Source organism: Malania oleifera, chromosome 3 (genome assembly GCF_029873635.1).
Source record: "Malania oleifera isolate guangnan ecotype guangnan chromosome 3, ASM2987363v1, whole genome shotgun sequence".
Taxonomy (NCBI): domain Eukaryota; kingdom Viridiplantae; phylum Streptophyta; class Magnoliopsida; order Santalales; family Ximeniaceae; genus Malania; species Malania oleifera.
The window spans coordinates 108,880,534-108,901,773 of NC_080419.1; the positions used below are offsets into that span (position 1 = coordinate 108,880,534).

At 36.5% G+C, this 21,240-nt stretch overlaps 1 protein-coding gene across 6 annotated transcripts in view; it reads left to right on the plus strand.

Annotated features, from left to right (window-relative positions):
• Positions 1 to 8,110: 8,110 nt before the first annotated feature.
• Positions 8,111 to 21,240, plus strand: part of LOC131151834 (phosphatidylinositol N-acetylglucosaminyltransferase subunit A) — a 51,523-nt gene continuing 38,393 nt past the window's right edge. The window contains exons 1-5 of one of the 6 annotated variants that reach the window (XR_009135767.1): positions 8,119 to 8,203; positions 8,578 to 8,720; positions 11,413 to 11,985; positions 18,305 to 18,382; positions 18,895 to 19,049. Coding sequence is in view for 1 of the 6 variants with exons in the window: in XM_058103267.1 (XP_057959250.1) it covers positions 8,601 to 8,720; positions 11,413 to 11,985; positions 18,305 to 18,382; positions 18,895 to 19,049 (926 nt within the window). In the remaining 5 variants the exon portion in view is untranslated. Of the gene's footprint in view, positions 8,290 to 8,364; positions 8,721 to 11,412; positions 11,986 to 18,304; positions 18,383 to 18,894; positions 19,050 to 21,240 lie in introns of those variants that run through there. The other 5 variants (XR_009135768.1, XR_009135769.1, XR_009135771.1 and 2 more) reach the window with 5 other exon arrangements.

Genomic DNA, 21,240 nt, shown 5'->3' on the forward strand with positions numbered 1-21,240 from the left:
ATCCTACGAGTGTGAGTCTAGAATTTATAAGGGCTTCTCTCAATAGTCAGGTAAGGGAATAAACTAAAACGGTTATTTTCCATGAAAATTATTATTATTTATGAGTAAACTTATTTTCACGAAAGCATGTATTATATCTGAATATTACAAAGGAAATGCACGTTTGGGAAAATACTACTATTATGTTGAAATGTGTATATATTTATGAGATGCCAGAAATTATGATTTTTAGAACACAATGTATGACTTTATATAGAAAATGTGTGGCATGAATATTACTCTACGTGACATGTATTACGATGTGACTTTGTTACGAATGAAGCATGTTTTCAGGAATATGAAATGTTACAGTACAAATGATGTTAAAAATACATGATAATTGATTTATTTTCAGAATGATATATATGAAATGATTTCAGCGCGAGGCCGTATATATATATGAAATGATTTCGGCGTGAGGCTGTATTTTTGAAATGTTCGGCGCAAGGCCGTATTTATGAAATGCTCAGCGCGAGGCCGTATATATGGAATGATTTCGGCGCGAGGCCGTATTTATGAGATGATGAAAAATGCTATAATATCATGTATTATATGTTATCAGAACTCGGATGTTAGTTTAGTTCAGTTTAGGAGCACGGTATCGTAGCTTATATATCAGATATCTATGATCAGATTAGTACTAACCACCTCACGAGAGGGTGGAAGATGGATAGTCGATGTGTCTTTTAGTAGAGTGTTGACGTCCACCTGGCAGTCCGGACCAAGGTATGGCGGGCCCATCGTACTTACAGACATTTTTGACTTGGCAGTGGTAGGCCAGCTATTGTCGGGTCCCGCCTGCAGGCTGCACAACCCGTCTTGGGGGGTATAATACATGACATCAGCTAGTTATTCATCTTGGGTATGTTTTCAGTATTATTAGCTATAACAAACATTTCATGATCAGTATAAATTATTAGAAAATATCAAAGTATATGCTTATTCCACCATGTTAAGATGTATGCTTTTAGATATATGAAATGTACTGAGTATGTAAAACTACAATAAATATTCTTGTTGCCACATAGTTGTATTTAGTTTATTTTCCCTAACTGAGAAGTGTCTCACCCCCGAACATTAAATGATTTTCAGGAAACCTAGAGAGACCGGCGGGTCAAGGCCGTCGTTGAGTGAATTGAGCTTCCCTACTAGAAGGGTAAGCGTTGATCTAGGATCAGGAGATTTTTGTTGTATGATCCTAGGGTCATTTTGATGTTTTGGAGGTTGTATATAAATACAATATTTTGGTGGTGTAGTGAACTCTGGTATTATGTATATTACGGTTTTGAGAATTTAATTTATATTTACTGTTGCTTAGGCTTCCGCTGTGATTGACAGGTGTTCCCGTTACCCACGGGTTCGGGTTGACTTTTCTATTTATTATGTTTCATTTTATATTAAGATTTTGAGGTCGTTATAGAACTGGTACCTCCTCGTATACTAGAGTATCCCCGATCTTCAACGACTTATAACTGATCACATGTGAGGGGTTTGGAATGTACCTCCTCAACATGGACACGTGAAACATGTTGTGTATCCTAGACAGAGCTGGGGGTAGTGCTATCCTATACGCCATCGAACCAATCCTTTCCATAATCTCAAACGGCCCAATGTATCTAGGGCTTAGCTTGCCCTTCTTTCCATACCTCATCACCCCCTTCGTCTGGGCAATTCTCAAGAATATCATATCACCTACTTTGAATTCTAGCTCCCGTCAATGAATATCCGCAAAACCCTTATGCCGACTTTGGGCTGCCTTGATCCTTTTCCTAATAAGTTCGACCTTTGTAGAAGCCTGCTAAACAAGTTCTGGTCCCAAAATTTGTCGCTCTCCTACTTCATCCAAGAGCAACACAGATTAGCACCGGTGACCACACAAAGCCTCATATGGTGCCATTCCAATGCTGGCCCGATGATTGTTATTATATGCTAACTCATCCAACGGTAGATATCGGATCCAACTGCCCCAAAAATATAACACACATGCCCGTAGCATATCCTCAAGAATCTGAATGGTTCGTTCGGACTGTCCATCCGTACGAGGGTGAAATGCAGTTCTGAAAGTGAGTTGAGAACCCAACGCTCCCTGCAAACTCTTCCAGAAACTAGAAGTGAACTGCGGATCCCAATCTAAAATGATGGACACGGCACGCCATGTATTCTGACTATCTTCTGAACATAGAGTTCTGCTAGCTTATCCATAGAGTAACTGGCTTTAACCGAAATGAAATGGGCAGTCTTCGTCAATCTGTCAACCACTATCCATATGACATTCTACCCATGCAACGTTGAAGGCAATCCCGATACAAAGTCCATTGAGATATGCTCCCACTTCCATGTAGGGATGTCTAGTGGTTGAAGTGGTCCTGCTGGCTTCTAGTGTTCTGCCTTCACCTGTTGACATGTCAAGCACTGACCCACAAATTAATTAGCAATTTCCCTCTTCATGCTACTCCACCAGAATGATTCTCGCAAGTCTCTATACATCTCCGTGCTACCTGGTTGAACAGTATAGAGAGAACGGTGAGCTTCTCCTAGAATCATCCCCTTTATCTCCGCATCATCTGGCACACACAATCGAGTGTGAAATATGAGAATTCCATCCTCAGCAACATTAAAGTCAGTGTCCTACTCATCCTGTACCTTCTCTACTATCTCCATCAACTCTGCATCTTTCAACTGAGTTGTTCTAATTCTCTCCCGTAAAGTCGATTGAACCACCAGACTAGAAATGAACGCCTGATGATTCCCTTCTACCAATTCTACACCCAACCTCTCTAGGTCCATCACGATATGATGAGAAGTCATAACTGCTGAGGCTGACGTAACCCCAGATTTTCGGCTCAATGCATCGGCTACCACGTTCGCCTTTCTTAGGTGATAGCTAATGGTGCAGTCGTAGTCCTTTATTAACTCGAGCCATCTGCGCTGCCTCATATTCAACTCCTTCTGGGTGAAGAAGCACTTGAGACTCTTATGATCAGTAAAGATCTCGCACCTTACACCATAAAGGTAGTGTCGCCAAATCTTCAATGCAAACACAACTACTGCCAGCTCCAAGTCGAGCGTAGGATAGTTCTTTCATACTTTTTCAACTGGCAAGACGCATGCGCAATGACTTTCCCTTGCTGCATTAGAACACAACCAAGTCCCTTTTGCGACACGTCATTGTAAATTACAAATCCATCCTCACTTGATAGAAGGGCCAACATTGGGGCAGTGACTAGACGCTGCTTCAATTCCTAGAAGCTCTGCTCACATTCATCGGTCCAATCAAACTTCATACTCTTTCTCGTGAGTCGTGTCAAAGACCTTGATAATCTAGAGAACCCCTCGACAAATCAGCAGTAGTATTCGGCAAGACCTAGAAAACTTCTGACTTCCTGCACGTTCTTCGGCCTTGCCCAATCAACCACAACCTCTACTTTACTCGGATCCACTGAAACCCCTTCCTTGGATACCACATGACCCAGAAATGCAACCTGCTCTAGCCAGAATTCACATTTCTTAAGTTTAACAAATAACTTCTTTTCCCTAAGTACCTGAAGTACTAGTCTCATATGAGCTTCATGCTCCTCAGGGCTCCTCGAATAGACCAAAATATCATCTATGAACACAATAACAAACTGGTCTAAGTACTCGTGAAATACCTTGTTCATCAGATCCATAAATATCGCTGGAGCATTCGTCAACCCGAACGACATAACCAAGAACTCATAATGGCTGTATCGAGTCCGAAAAGCAGTCTTCGATACATCATTTGATCTAACCTTCACCTGATGATATCCAGATCGCAGATCGATTTTAGAAAAAATATGTGTACCCTGAAGCTGATCAAACAGGTCGTCAATTTGCGGTAATAGATACTTATTCTTCACTGTTACTTTATTAATCTCTCGGTAGTCGATGCACATTCTCATCGACCCGTCCTTCTTCTTTACAAACAACACCGGTGCACCCCAGGGCGATACACTCGGTCTGATAAACCCTCTGTCTATAAGCTCCTGTAGTTGCTCATTTAACTCCTTTAATTTAGCTGGAGCCATTCTGTATGGGGCTCTGGAGATTGGTGCTGTCCTTGGGATCATATCAATTGCAAATTCCACCTCCTGGTTAGGAGGCAACCCCGATAAATGCTCTAGAAAAACATTAGAGAACTCCCTTATCACTGAGATATCTTCCAACTTAAGTTCCTTTTTCGACGCTTCCTTCACCATTGCAAGGTAACCCTAACATCCCCCCAAAAGTAACCTCTTTGCCTAGATAGCCGAAAGGTTTCATGGTGCCGAATGCACGCACAACCCAACAAATACAAACTCCTACTCCCTAGGAGGTCTAAATACCACCTTTTTCCCACGACAGTCAATGCTCGCATAGCTGGATGCTAGCCAGTCCATGCCCAGAATAATGTCAAAACCATGCATATCAAGGACTATCAAAGTAGCAAATAACACTCTCCCCTGAATCTCTACTGGATAATGTGATACATCATAGATGAAAGACTTAAAAAGATTAGATGTTACTACCTATATCAACAAGGTGCACCTTTCTTTTCGGAAGCTTTCCCATAAGAACTCCATAGTTAAGCGTGCTTGGCTTGGAGCAATCTTGGGATAGGTGACCACTTGAGAAGTTTTCTTAGGAAGTGTGTGAGTGAGGACAAAACACACTAAAAAAGACACGTGTTGGTTTGTGGGGCCAGTCATTTGTCTGATAAGGCCCGCCCCTTGTTGTCTGGTCCAGGTGAAGGAGGAGAGAAGCAGTACTCCTTGGCAGACCCAGGTTGGGGCATTACAAATGGTATTAGAGCCAACACCCAGCCGAAAGTGTGATAAGATTCACATCGTCTAGGTTTGGAAATGTGGGTTCGTAACGAGGACGTTGCGTTCTATAAGTGGGGGAGAATGTGATACCCCATAGATGAAAGACTTAAAAAGATTAGATGTTACTATCCATATCAACAAGGTGCACCTTTTCTTTTCGGAAGCTTTCCCATAAGAACTCCATAGTTAAGCGTGCTTGGCCTGGAGCAATCTTGGAATGGGTGACCACCTGGGAAGTTTTCTCAGGAAGTGTGTGAGTGAGGACAAAACACACAAAAAATGACACGTGTTGATTTGTGGGGCCAGTCATTAGTCTGATAAGGCTCGCCCCCTATTGTCTGGTCTAGGTGGATGAGGAGAGACACAGTGCTCCCTGGCAGACCCAGGTTGGGGCATTACAGATAATCCCTGATCACCCTGCTGTATATTAACACTAACCCTGTCAGTGTGCCCACTCCTAACTCAGTCTCTAACAATTGAGCCTCTAACCCACATTGTTTAACAAATCCCTAAAAGACAAACGAGTGGGTTGCACCTGAATCAAATAACACGATGACACTATTTGACAATATGGAATTGATAATAATATACGGGTTCTAATTTAATAATTCATACTCCAATTCTATCACTAAACCATTAAGGTAAAATCTCCATCCCAACATTAACTTCACATACATACCCACTCATCCTAACATTCCAACCTAAATTTTCTGAGTTCCAGTCCCTCAACCTAGAAACGAAACCATCGATGGATTTACCATGATTTTCTGAAATTCGTGACTGATTCAAAAAATCACAGAAGTCTGTCAATAGATTTCTGCCTCCAAGCTTCCAAATCAAAACCCATCTTACCCTACCCACTCCTATCCCTATCTTATCTTAACCTATACTCTGGTAATTATCAATCCTCGAAGTCTGCAGAACCTAATAAACCTAGGCTCCGATACCACCTGTAACGACCCCGACCCGCCGCGTGGGCTCGGAGTGCTACTTTAGTGACATCAGTGTACCTGATACCTTATTCACCAAATATAAAACACACATACGCAGCGGAAATAGATATAAAATTCTCAAATTACATTACCAGAGTTCTAACTATCTTTATACACAAATATATTCATTTTCACATAATTACATCCCATAAAACTAAACAAAAATAAAATCTCTATCTACACATTACCTACATAAATTTACACCTCTAGCCCAGCTCCTTTAGCCCGCTAGACCCGATCCCTAGGATTTCCTGAAAAGATAGTTTGTAAAGTAGGGGTGAGACACAACTCGGTAAGGGAAAGACTAAACTAATATCAGTGTGTGGCTAATATGCATTTAGCATACAGAAAATAACTAGTTGACCAAGCAGATAAACACATTTATGAAAACATTATTATTTCACACTCACACACACAATTAGCAGAGGATAGGGAAGATTACCCGCCCATGCAAGTAACTTCCCTCTGCTCTAGTACCGTTACTGCTGCTAGGGCACTCACCTTTCTCAGTAAGCCCTCAAAATTATCTTATTAATTAACCGTATTCACATAAATTAACAGATTTGCATATAAGACACTCCCTGTGACAAACACGCCATTTACATCCCCATGGCACGGGTTGTGCGGCTCGAAGGCTAGACTAATGTCCTGGGGGATCCATCCAGACAGTAGTCATCTATACTCTCGGCTAACATACTCCGCGGGTACACGCAGCTCCAACTTTTGGTCCGATTGCCCTCACCCAGGGGTGCATTCTCCTCACGTAGGCAAATCGGACAAGACCACCCTACACCTCTCAGCACATGTATGGGCACACACGGTCACATAACAAATCTCTAGCAACGGTTCCGTGCTCACACTACACTGGTCCCTAGGGTTCCTAAAGCATATCATGCAATTTAAATAATAGAAATCACAATTTAAATCAATAATTCACATATATTTCCTGTTATTCCAAAAACCTAGCTCTCGACCAAAAAATACAATCCGACATATAGCCATCAATTAAAACTCGGCCCTCAGCCGTCAAATAATAATCCTGGCCCTTGGCCAATCAAACAATACCCGGCACTGGCCATTAATTCAAACACCTGCATTTCATAAATAGTTCCAGTATTTTCACAATCATTTCCAGTATTTCTCACACAATTCAATATTTCAAAATCCCAAATCTAGATATACAATAAAACCATACAAATTAAATCATCTATCACACGATTTTCCACATTTTAACAAATCCATATAAACAAACAAGCTTTCTACCATTCATTTTATTCAAAAATACCATACCATATATCCTAAATTTATAAAATCCATTTTGAACGGTTGGTTTCCAAAATAGCCTTTAAATTCCCAAATGAATGAATAAATAAATAAATAAATATATTTATTTAAACATAACAATTTAATTGATTCAAATTTCATAAAATTGCTAACTTAACTTAATCCCCTTACCGGATTCCTGAAAAAGCCCGCTAATACCCCGGCCAACGTTTCAAGCGTTAAAAAAATCCATGAGCCCTGAAATTCAAAATTCACTATATTATTCGTCACAATCCCTAGAAAAACTTTCCCTAAAATTCCCCTAAGTTATGAATACCCTAAATAGTCTAATAAAAGTCTAAATTATTAAACTTACCTACGATTTAGGATTGGTATACCGGGGTTCTAATTCAAAAACTCGCTCCGACTAGATTGTAGAAAATCTCCCCACGAATTTCCTAACAATTTCTGTTCGTTAATGGGGCTTATAGTTTAAGAGAAATTGAGGTAAGCTTGAGATTTGACCTTACCCCAGGAGATATGCCTACACCGCTCTCATGTCAAATTTGCTCCACTAGAAATGTCGGTGGCGGCGAGCAGAGTCTAACGGTATTTTCGGATTTTTAATCGACCGAATAATGGAGACAAGATGGAGGAGAGTGGGAGAGAGGACACGAGGATCATGTTGAGACACAGTCTCTGCGCAGAATGAGAGAAGAAGAAGAAAAGAAAAAAATTGTTTCCTGAAGGATTGATCCTTCACGATAACCTTAACTTATATATATATATATAAAATATATTATATTATATTATATTATTATTATTTAATTAATTTTTTTTAAAAACGTTGTAATTTTAATTTAATTTAATTTAATTTAATTTAATTAATTTTTTTTTGTAATTAATTAAATTTTTTTTTTTTTTTTTAAGGATCAGTATCAACTAACTCCATGCTTTTTCCCTTTAAATGTGTATGTTCCAAGTAGCTAATTTAGCCCTAGCCTCATGCACTACCTTCTTAACCCGCTCTCATCTAGACAGGCCTGGCCTAGGCCCCCAATGTCCATTTTTTGCTACGCTCGAGTGGTATGAGTGCAATGCAACCCTCTTTCTTTATCTGAGCTTGGGACTGGTTTTGTGTAGAGATATATAGGGAATTTAGACCTACCCAGGTGGAGTATCAGTATCTACGATTGCTTTCTTATCTATCAGAAGAAAAGAGAGGGGGGGGGGGGGGGGGGGGGGTGAGAGAACCGAGGCAAAAGCATCCCTGTAATGTGTTCGGAGAGACAAGATTATGATATTTGCTTTCCTTCCTTTCGCATTTTATGAGTGATTTATTATTGTGAATCGATTTCTGTTCCTCCAGTTGGTCTCCATTCTTTGCAATTATTTTTGCATCATGGATGAATTTGTTATCTCATAAATATTTGAGCATTGTCCAAATAATTTTCTTGCAGGAGTTTTCTAGTCATTGAGTGTCATGGATGATCCAAAAAGACATAGGATTTTGATGGTCTCTGATTTTTTTTACCCTAACTTTGGTGGCGTGGAGAATCACATTTATTATCTTTCTCAATGCTTGCTTAAGCTTGGTCACAAGGTTGGTCAATGGCTTTCAGTTTGTAGGTTTAACTGGTTGCCTGTTAGTAATGTATATCCTCTAGTTATTGGTATACAATGCTTCCTTTGCCGTAGAGACATAGGGGCAAAAGAAAAGACTCAAAAGACAAATGTAAAAACATTCTCTTCCCAATGATTGGGCAGGGAATAATAGTGAGAGAACTTTTTGTACTGAAAGTTCCTGCAAAATTCTGTAAACAAAGAGTTTTCCTGAAATTGAAGATTTGAAAAGGAGTGAATTTCCTCCAAGATATTTGTTATCAGCCTTAAAATGTTCAATAGTGTTTTTTGGCTAAAAATCACTTTACTGTTTTGAGGTTTATGGTTTGGTGGTCATCAATTTGGTCCTTGAAGTTTCAATTTGGTCAATTTCATTCTATCCACGTCCATTCATTGTGGAATGTCAGCGGCCATGTGTTGGTCACATATTATGAGTTTCAATTGACATGTAGCAGCCATGTGTGTACGTAATATTAATAAATTATTTAATAAATGAAAAACTATTAATAATGCAAATTATTCTTATAAACTAGTTGAAAGTTTCATATAGTTTTGTTTTGTTAGCTATACTGTGGAGAACCAAATTTTGTTATAGTTGATGTTAGAGGTTGTAGGAGGGGTAAATGTGGAGGTCGACCTTCAATAACTTGGACTGAGTCATTAAGAAAAGATTCAACGGTACTCCAGCTTAATGAGGATTGGGGAGATTGTCCTATTTCATGTGAAATGCTGAAAAAAGATTCATATAGTTGATCCCACCTAGAGGGACTTGAGGCTTGGTTGCTGCTGTTGTTATATTAGGGAGCCATATGCTTCCCACATAATTTTATTTGAAGGGAAAAATAAGATAAAAGTGAGGAAAAATGGATACTTAAAGAGAAAAAAAAAAAAAAAAACATAAAACGGAAAAGGAGCCTAAAAGATTTAAATTGCTATTTGTGAATCAGATATTTTATCATGTGAATCACACATTGACATGTGACTGAAATTGGGAGCACAGTGATGGTTGTAGTAGTAGTGTGATGGTGGTAGTTCTAAGGAGCTTATGGCTGATGATAGTACAAGAGGTCATTCAGGTCTTCAGCGCTAACAGAGTACCGCCTCAATTCTGCTCTGTAGTCATTATTGTCTGCTATTGAAGTATCAGGTAGGTGTGAGGAGGTTCTAGATTTTGGTGGATGTGATGTTAAAGAGGGGGTAGAATCAGACAATGAGTTGGAGAGTTCAGGTGATAATAAGGGTCTTTTACTGGATCAGTTGATGGCAGTTCTCCTTGGAAAATATTTGAGGGGTCTATGGATTTCAGAATGGCATTGGGAGATTGGTTTTGTTTGGGCAAGAGGAAGTGGGGGATGATGGACCAAGGAGTTCCTCTAAAGTAGCACAGTTTGGTGTTTGCCATCTTTGAAGAATACAGATGACCAATTAGAAACTGTAATTGAGGAGGGATCTTTGGCCTTATTATTTCTCATTCCGATTGTTGTTCTTCTGCTGTTTCTGCTTCCACATATGATGTAGCTAGTGCTGTAACTGAAACGAATAAGGAAGATAAAAGGGATTCACATTCTCAGAAAGGTATTTTACCCATTCCTAATATGCTTGAAATTAGGGTGCCAAAAGGAGTAATCTAATAAAGGGGGAAAATCTTAGCCATCAACTCATTGGGTAGTGAGACGGACAACTGTGACCTACAAGAACTCCTTGAGGGGTTGGGTGCTAAGTTAGTGAGTCCTTTAGGGAAGGAATTGGATGTGATTGTTACTCCTAGGACTTATGAGGGGAAGAAAAGAGAGGTGCAAAAGTTGTTGAACAGGTTAGCTTTTTCTATTATTATTTTTTTTAATTTTTTTTTTGAGGGAGGAAGGATTGGTTAGGATTTTTTGGGAGATTAGGTGTAACCATGTAAGAAATGGGAGCTTCTTACATCCCAAAGGATGGCTGGGGGATTTTGATTATATGTATAAACCTTTTTGGTTTTATTGGAGAAGTTGGGTTTATCTAGAGCTGGTGGAGGATATGTTGGCTATTTGTTTTTTGGGTTTGGAAGGAGCAAAGACAAGTCAGGTTTATGGAGATGTTGGTTGTATGATGTGTCATGGGGTATTTGGATTGAATGGAACACTCTTACTTTTAAAGGGAGGAAGCCTTATTGGTCTTTGGGATTGGGGATAAGATTCAATATTTGGCTTCATCATGGGCCGTTGCTGCAGGTTGTTTCAATGGAATGTGCTTTGAGGATGTTCAGCGTGATTGGTTGGCAGTTTTTTATTAGCTGTTTTTTGTTTTCTTTTTTAGTGTTTCTGTTTTTATGAGGATTCGTTATCCTCCTCCTTTGTACATCCTTTCTCAATTGATATAGTTCTTTTTGGATCTAAAGAACAATCCACAATAAATGTAAGGGAATGAAATAATTACAATGCTGTCAAATCTCATTTTCAATGATGAAATTGATTAAATTGAAAGTTGAAGGACCAAATTGGCAGCTACCTTAAAGTTAGAGGGCAGTGAAGTGGCATTTAACCTAATATTTTTGTGGTTATTATCTATTTTATTTTGATATTTTCACTTGAAATTGTCTTCTCTTTCCTTTCATCCATTGCAATCTAATATTATTTGAATCATGTTTCACCTGGAGTTTCTTCTTCTTGTTTCATGATGGTGTGCTTATTCAGGTGGTGGTTATGACTCATGCTTATGGTAATCGTTCTGGGGTGAGATATATGACTGGTGGCCTGAAAGTTTACTATGTACCTTGGAGACCATTCCTAATGCAAAACACATTACCTACTGTTTATGGAACACTTCCCATTATAAGAAATATTCTAATTCGGGAAAAAATATCATTAGTGCATGGACATCAAGCATTTTCAACTCTTTGTCATGAAGCATTAATGCATGCACGCACAATGGGGTACAAAGTTGTATTCACTGATCATTCACTTTATGGTTTCGCTGATGTGGGAAGTATACACATGAACAAGGTATTGCAATTTACTTTAGCAGATGTTAGCCAAGCCATCTGTGTTTCTCATACCAGTAAAGAAAACACAGTTCTCCGGTCCGGGCTGCCACCTGAAAAGGTCTATGTCATACCAAATGCTGTTGACACAGCTATGTTCAAGCCTGCCCCTGAGCGACTTGGGAGTGCTGAGATTGTTATAGTTGTGATAAGTAGATTGGTTTATCGAAAAGGTGCAGATTTACTCGTTGAAGTCATCCCTGCAGTATGCCATTTGTATCCCAATGTAAGTAATTTGGAACGGGAACTTGATTCATAATTTTTATTCTTAAGCTATAGTCGTTTCTTTTCTTTCGAATAAATTTAGCTTAGTTTGAATTTATCATAGTTCATTGTCGCCATTCATTGTTGTTGTTCATTGCTTTTCTGTTTGCAATTGGCAAAGGTCTCATCCATTCACTGAAATAGATAATGCATTTTTTTTTGGTATTTTTTTGTTTTCCATTTTCTATTTTCAGTGAAGTTAAGGAAACAGGTGAGGGCAATGCCTTTGTGTGCATTGATTGTTTTCACTTTCTGTTACATTTTACTGTTGTGCCCAATTGAATACCAATTCATGGTTTCAAATGTTGTGACAATGTATTGCCATGATACTTTTGTATTCAAATTTCACATTGTGGATTAAATCATTATGTACACATCTTTTAAAGAAAAGTTAAAAAAAACTTGCCATGTGAAATTTAACATAAAATTAAAATAAAAGTACACCCAAGTTTCTAAAAATTTGAAAAAATAAGAAAAGATTTCTATGAAATATTTTCATTATTTTCCTACTTTCATGGACAAATGGATTATTCTAGGAAAGTTAAAGAGTAAATTTAAAGGCTTAATAGATGATTTCATCTTTTAGTCCTTTGCTTTCTACATTGCCATTTACATTTTTATCAGTTTTTAGGGTTCCCATGAGTGTGGGGAGGGTCTCACTCTGGGCAGGGCAAGATGGATCATTTTGTTAGTTAGGGTGTAGTTAGGGGATCTTAGTCTGGGGGTTGGGGCTTGGAAATGTAGTGTCCAAAAGCATCTCTTTGATAGGAAAATGGTTATGAAGGTTCTGCTTAGAGGTTAACTCCTTATGGCATCAGGTTGTTAAAGCAACTATGTAATTCATGAGAATGGGTGGGTTGCTAGGGGAAGTGGCAATATTTCTCCTGTGAGTAATTGGAAGTTTGTTTCCCAAGTTTCTTTGTTCTTTCCTCTTACTAGTTTCAAAGTGGGTAGTGGTAATAGAATTCTTGGGAGGACATTTTGGTGGAAGAGACTTTGTTGGAGCTGCTGATGCCCAGTATTTTTGGATTATTACAATTTTTTTCCTTTTAGACTGGGGCTTTCTTCCTTGTGAGTTCCACTTCTTTAGGAGTCTTAATGAAAGAGAGGTTGACGAGCTTACTTTTTTGCAATTGTATTGGATTCTTTAATTGCTCAGGTCTGGTTAGGGGATTCTTTGGGTTCCTTTTCTTCTAGATATTTCTTTACTCATCTATTGGTTTGGGTATTGACACCCAAGAGTTTTGAGAAGGAGGGGGGCTGAATTGGTCTAATTAGTTCAAACCAATTAAACCAATTATTATGCATTTATTAAATGCAGAAGCAAAGAGATAATTACCCAAAACAATCCCACAACCACATGAACGCCAAGGTTTATAGTGGTTCCATCAACCTGACCTATGTCTACTCCCCAAGTAACCTACCTGGGATTTTCAATATATCAAGTATTATTACAACAAATAGTGTGAATTGCATGCGGACAAACCTGGTATAAATTCAACAGGTATTCAACCCAAACTGGCCACACAGCCAACAAGCACCTTGGGCCATTCAACCCAGGCTATCCTATCCGCCCACGTCTAAACAAGCCAATTGCAAATCAAACAACTGTGTTCACGGATCACTTGATCCAATCCTGCCATAAGATATGTAAAATAGCAATAATACAATCATAGATCACTTGATCCAATCCTGCTATGAGATATGTAAAATAGCAATAATACAATGATTAACACGTATATATATTCCATGCTTTTTACTAAGTCAACCCAAAAGATGAGTTCTTAGAAAAGCTGGAATGACCAGTGACAGTATTATACTTTCAGTCTATTGAGAAGAGAATTCAAGATAATAAATGAAAGCATGAATATATTCTGAAATAGCACATAAAAGCTTCAAGCTCTTAAGTATGGAAAGTTTCTTTGGAAAAGCTCAAGCTTATAGACACTTAGCTTCTAAGATGTTGTCTAATGAAAAACTTGAGTAGTGCTCTCTCTCCCCCCCCCCCCCCCCCTCCCTCCCTTTTTTTAGATGAATTCTCAGAATGCTAATACTGTTTCTTTTTTGTTTTTCTTGCATGTTCCTTGTGTAAGACAATTTCAACACTTATCTAGGCTCCTGGCTAGCTTGCTAGTAAATCACCCTACAAAGTTAACAATGTTAGGTTCAATTAGGATTTCAAAAAATCTATTAACAATAACTAAAATAGGTTGAACAAGGTTGAAGGATTGCAGCTAAAAACAATCTTAAAGGGATTCATATTGTGATTGTATCAATCGAGGATTTAAATTTTAAATAATTGGTCAATCAAGAAATATATTTGAGATATTTTCCAAAATGTATTTAAGTCAACCCAAAATCAAATTTATCTCAAAATCGTGCTGGATATGGCAAATTTTTAAACACTAAGTTGACTGGTGAGCGCAAATTCGAATGTTTAATAAAGTCCACACTTGGAATTGTGATTAAAAATATAGTAGTTCATGTAAGTGTGAGATAGTCATGCAATAGATGAGTTATAAATAAGTTCATAAAGGAAAATACAGAATGTAAGCAAGCACATAATCAAATTACAGTCATGCATAAGACATCTGATGAGTCTTGTTATGATGAATTTAACAAGTCATCTAACAATCAGCTCTCAAAATGCAATTTTTTCCACAGTATTGTTTGAGATAATCCGAGATGTACATCATTATTGATTTGGAAATCATCAAAATTCAAGCTAAATGAAATATATTGAAATTAACTTAACAGTCAGACAATTAATATTTCAACATATCTCAACATTTTCTTTCAAAACCTACAAACCCTAGTCCATTTCCTTTGTATAATGTCATTTGGAAAGCTAAGGTTCCTTTCCAAGGTCTAGGCTTTCATCTGGACTCTTTAACACTTAACAGCACTGATATGAATGACTAATTATAGGCAAGGAGGCCCTAAAAGGCCATTAGCCTAGATATACGTATGTTGTGCTATGAGTCTATGAGACTAATGCACACTTTTTTCTTCTTGGGTGGCAAGACAGCTTTGGAGTCCCCCTTCCTCTCGTTTTGATGAAGTGTGGGTAGCTCCACAAAAATGTGTATGGATCTTACTAGTGAGATATTGGGAAGAGTAGAAGAGGGAGGGCTTTATGGATTTGTGCAGTGTATGCAGTTTTTGGATTCTGTGGCTTAGGAGGAACATGAGGTTGTTCTCATATGACTTCTCCTTCTTTGCTGTAGGATAAGAGTTAACTTTTACTTATTTATGGGGACATTCTTTTGGATTTTTTGAGGAGATTTTGCTGTCTAATCTTCAAACCAGGAGCAGGATTTTTTATTTTTATTTTTTGAAGATTTCATATTCTTGCTTGGGTTGAGATTTCTCTCTTATCCCATCGCTACTACGAATTCAACTCATTGGCCTGAAGAGCAAGACTTTGGAATATATCTTTTTTTCAAACAAAAAAAATAGAAATAGGGTCTGATGGCAGGGTCATTGTTGTTAGTTTCTCTCTTATAATATATCTTTTTTCAAAAAAAAAAATCAGAAATAGGGTCGGAGGGCAGGGTTACTGTTGGTAGCTGATTCGTGGATGACTTCTTATTCTCCATTTACTGTATTTTGTTTAGTTTTTAATGGTTTTTTTTTAATCTAAAAAAATTTCTATTCTTCTATTATAACAAAATCTAGTTTGTATTCTTATGCATTTCATTATTCTAATAAAATTTTAATTGATTCATGGATTTGAACTTTAAATCTATTTCACAGGACTATAAAAGGTTTATTTGTGGGACTATTAAATTGTTTAGGACTTGAGAATGAAGAAATTTGTGGTGATTTAAAGGTGGTATCAAAGTAAATTGTTATTTGATCCAAGGGAAAATGAACATTTCAAGTTTTTAGTTGTTATTTAGTTTTAAACAGTCCTAGGAACATAACAAGCTGGGTTTCTTGTTTTCAATTTTTAGCTTCTATTACTGTTTTTAAGTTTCTTTATTTGGTTCTCCTTTTCAAAAATTTATTATTGGGAGGGAGATCTCTTCCTAATAAAATATTTTCTCGATGTCTAGTTATCAATATTTTGCACGTAGAATATTGTGATCAAGGTCTTAAATTTCGATTTCGACTAAAATTTCGAAACTCCAAAAGTACGGATATTTTGATGTTAATTTTGATTTTGATTTGAAAAACTATGGAAATTTCTAGTAAAGCATGGAATTCTTTTATGAAACTTTAGAAATGGTTAATAGACATAATAATGTAAGTTTTAGGACTAATATATTATAAATTAAATACATTTATGTTGTGTATGTGGCATAGGAGTTGTAATATAATATGTATATTAAATATATTCAGTTAATATAAATGGAATTCATAAGTCAATTAAATATTATTTATTATACAAGCAAAGATAATTTAGATATAAATGGTTAAATAAAATGTTGTTGTAAGTTTAATTTTTCATATAATTTCAAAGCCCTTGTAACAATATTTGTTGCAAGTTGTAACCGAAAAATAAGATAGATTAAGAGAGAATCTCACTTTGCGTATGAATCTCACATTTGAATTCCAAGGAAATTTCATTCTATTGTTAAAATTTTGACAATTTTCGCTAAAATTTTGAGATTTTGATCAATTTTAAATGAAATTGACTGCCGTTTTGATTTCGAGGGTGATGGAAAGCGGAAATTTGGATGGAAATTTCGACAATTTCGTGGAAATTTAAGACCATGATTGTGATAATATCAAAGTAAAGATCCCATATCCTCTATCATTAAAGCTCGTATTCGTGCAGAGACCCAATGAAAATAAGACAAAAAAAATAGTATATAAGACCTGTGATCAATGGATCCATCAGCATACCTAATATTGAGGGGTAATATTTCTGCTGCTGCTGCTTTTTTTTTTTTTAATTTAAATTTTATAATTTGTAAAAGAGGTAGAAGTGTCATTAAGGGGCACTAATGGAGTGCTAACATAAGTATAAAATCTATTACAAGACCAGGAACAGAAGAGCTTTATGGTGCTGTGCACTTTCTGCAATCCTATGGACCCTTTGGACTGAGAGCAATCCGTGAACCTTTGAGGATCGCACGACTCTCCTAGTTGGTTATGGATAGAGTAGTATTCTTGGCTTCTTTATGGGCTCATTCATTTGGGTTTTTTTGCTGTCCGACTTTCAAACGGAATGGATTGGAGGGCAGCTTTAGTGTAGTTTTACTTTCAATTTTTTGCTTTCGGGTGGACATCTTCTCCTCCTCTCTTTGTACCTTGTCTGTTCTTTGTTAATATATTTTTTCTTATCCAAATAAATAAATAAATTACTCTGCAAGGAATTGAATATCAACAGCATATGCCCTGTTATACAAGAAGTGTAAAGTATTCAACCATCTATCTCTAAACCTCAGGATATCTACTTCCTCTTCTTTAAAAGCTGTTTTATATTTTTCCTTCCATTTTAAAATTGACACAAAAAAGAATAGTAAGAGGGATTAATATAATAATTCACCTCTTTTTTGTAGAAGCCTTAATTCCCTTTAAACTCTGTTGCCTCCCTATTATTGTGGTATATTAGTTACTATTACTAACTGGAGTTACTGATCGAGGTATGATCGATTATAGCAATGTATATATTTTTGTTTTAGGGGAGGCCAAGTATTTGTTTTTTTAAAGGTTTCTAGGCAAAATATTTGGTGTGTAAAATCAAATTTTTATAAATCTAATGCTAGGAGAGCACTCATAGGCTGCCTTTCAATTTATCCTTGGAAAATTGTTTCTCTCCATGTGTTGCACATGCAACCAGGGGAGTGGGGGATTGTTGCCCCACAGCCTAACAACTTAAATGCAAAGTGGTTACAGTAGGATTCGAACCTTGGGTCTCCTGCACTCTACCTGGCGCTTTACCACATGGCTTAGGCCTCAGGGGTGACCAATTGACATCATGACTCGCTTTAAGTTTTGAATTATCATATTTATCATCATTTGAGTTGATATGTTTGGCAATTTTTGTCCCCCTTCCCTTTTATTGTTATCATTGATGCAACAGGAATCAATGGTAGCGTGAACAATATTAAGTGTACTTCATGGTCTGGTGAATTGCAAAGGTGAAAAATTGCTATTATATGGATATAGGGAGTATTTATGATGTCAATCTTATTATTATTATTGTTATTATTTTATAAAAAGATCGCATTTTAAAAATTTATTTTGATTTTGGTAGCAGCATTGGTATCATTTTTGTTATATCTGCATCAAATTTTGGATCTTGATATTATTCATTGAGATGCAACCAGCCTTTTATACGTGATGGAGAACTTGAAGATGCCTGCATGGGCAAGATTAAGGCTTTAGAAATATTGGCTCAATTTAAGGTCATTATTGTAATTTCTGTTATTTTCATATTTATTTTTGTATTATTTCTTGGTAGCATTTTTTTATGTCATCAATAAGTACATTCGAGGTTTTATATATTGGAAAAATGAGCATTATTAGATTTCCTTATTTCTTATTTATTTTTCTTGTTTTGCAAGCATATTCAGTATTAGAATAAGGGTATTATCTAATTGATTGAGGAAGTTGAATTGGAATGATTATTGAGTATTAATTATTTAATGTTCACCCAAACCCTCTATTTTCTTTCTCTGTCTCATATTTCTATGTCCACTCTCTTCTTCCTTTCCACACTTGGTTTATCCTACACCGTTTGGCCACTGCTATCATCCTTAAATGATGTCTATCTTATGGAAACTTAATCTGTAAATGCTTTATGTGGGGATTTTTTTTCCCTAGAGGTGTAATTTAATAGATGACAGTTGAATTGTAGTTTTTAGCATGTCTCTAATTATACTGTGTTCAATAATCTCATCTAGAAATGTTTGTTAAGGTTCGTTTCATTATTGGAGGAGATGGCCCTAAACGGGTGCGGCTAGAAGAGATGAGGGAAAAGCATTCTCTTCAAGATCGTGTTGAAATGTTGGGTGCTGTTCCACATTCTCAAGTGCGGTCTGTCTTAATTTCTGGCCACATATTCTTAAACAGGTGCATTCATACTTACATATTTTATATGAGAGTAATACTTTTTTCCCTTCTTTGTTTTTCCTTTGTTGTTTGGCCAGCTAGCTTGAAATTGTGATTGGTGATTGAGATAAGATTTTGCATAATCATTAGATATTTTTAATAAAATGAGGATTATTTGGAATTCTTTTTTTATTTCTGAAAATAAAGTGCAAATGTGAATCTTGGGGGGAATGAAGAACACATGAAAAACTGATTCCTGATAAGCCAATCAACCATAGAAGACCAGATGAAGAGGCATAATAAGGCTTTCTCATTGAGATGTCTGTTCTGTATAAGCATAGCAAGACTAAAGCTCAATCTTTTCTTGCATTTGCAATAAGCTTGGAGGTTGTGGCAATTTCTTTTTAGCATCTGTGATGAGTATTGGTTTGTCCAACTATGAAGGAGTTGTTTCTCTTGAGATTTTGGGGGTTTGGGTGAAGGAAGGACTGCAGGATTATATGGGATTGTGCTTTGCTTGCCAAAGGGTGGCTCATTTGGTTGGAGAGGAATTCGAAGATCCTTTGGGGGTGTTTGGTTTGTGGAATGAAGAATATTCTCACAGAATGACAGTTCTAGGAATCTCATTCCTTGGACTGGAATGCCTGCCATGTGGGATTATTTTGGGATTTATTTTTAATTGAAACTTAGCATGCATTTCTTCAACAATTAGCATTCAAATAAACCTGACTTTTCTCTCCTAAGATTACATAATTGAATATTGCAAGTTCCTTCAATTTTATTTTGTGTGTTTTCCTTGCGCCTAATTTGGTGACAAAAATATGTTCTATTGCTATGCAGTCTTGTTCTTGTTTGACACATGAACAATCTATATCTAATATTTCTTTATATTTATGATTTTTTAGCAACCCAGATACATCCAATACTTGTAGTTTATGTTACGTTTAAATTCAATTGAAATTTACTAAATCCTTTAAAGCATTAGTATGTAGGATTCTAGGATCAAAACATGTGGATCTGTATGATTTTAACAAGTCTGCTAATGCAAAAGGTGATTCCACAGGCGTGGTGTCTCTTATCCGTTATGCAACATCTGTGATGGCTGTGACCATTGCACGATGACTGTTACCGGTATTACTGGCAGATACTGTTTTTTAAACCTGTGATTTCAAGGGTACATGCTTCGAGGATTTTTAGCGGGATTGGAAGGCTTGATAAAGTTGATTGTATTTTATTTATATTTTTCTCTTTTTTCTATGAGGATTTCTTGTCTTCTTCGTTGTACATTCTTTTTCTCCTGCAAGAATGCTTTGTTTTTAATATTTCTTTGGATAATTTTATCTACCTCTTTAGGGTTTGTCCGAAAATCAGATAGATTTACTGTTAGTTTGCATAATTTCACTTGGGCAGTGTTTGAGAGCATGGATTTGAGGCCTCGGATTATATTTGTTGATTTAGATGAAATTCAATACACTTTTGTATTGCATTTGTTGAAATCCACACAAATCCAAATTCAACGTCTGAACTCCAAGCTCCCAAATATGGGATTGGATGATTTATTTATGAATTCAGGCAGCAACATAGCCCCTGCCTGAATTATTTAGCATGTTATATTTTTGTAGTGGCCAAAATATCCTTGTGACAACTGAGAAGACTAATATGCTTATTTACCTGTGTAAAAAATAATTTTGAAATTGACAAAATTAGTGGGCCTAGAACCCAATATTTTATTTCTTTTCGTACAGCAGATCATTATTTACATATGTAAATACACAATTTGTTTTCAATTTGAATGTACTCGATTTTGTAATCATGTACTAATAGCCAAAAATTTTGTATCCTATTATAGCCTAATATTTGATATCATATTTATCATAGACTAATTTTAGAACCTACAGAAGAATGAACATACACATTCCAAATATTTGTCAATCTACTTACATGCAAAAAGAGTGGTAGTAAAGCTTGTTGATACTTGTTATGGTCTTTATAATTTTGATGCTAATATTCTCCTCCTATTGTGTTCTAACTTTTTAATATGTGTGCTTGTATCTGTGTGTATTTTTTTTTAATAAATATAATTTTTTTAAGTAAAAAAATGTGGCTCATTTTTGGTTTTTATGAGGACATTCTGGCTATTTTAGAGAATTTAAATGCTGAATAACTCATCCATGAGGCAGTTTGTTAACTTGAACCCATAAAATAAACGAGG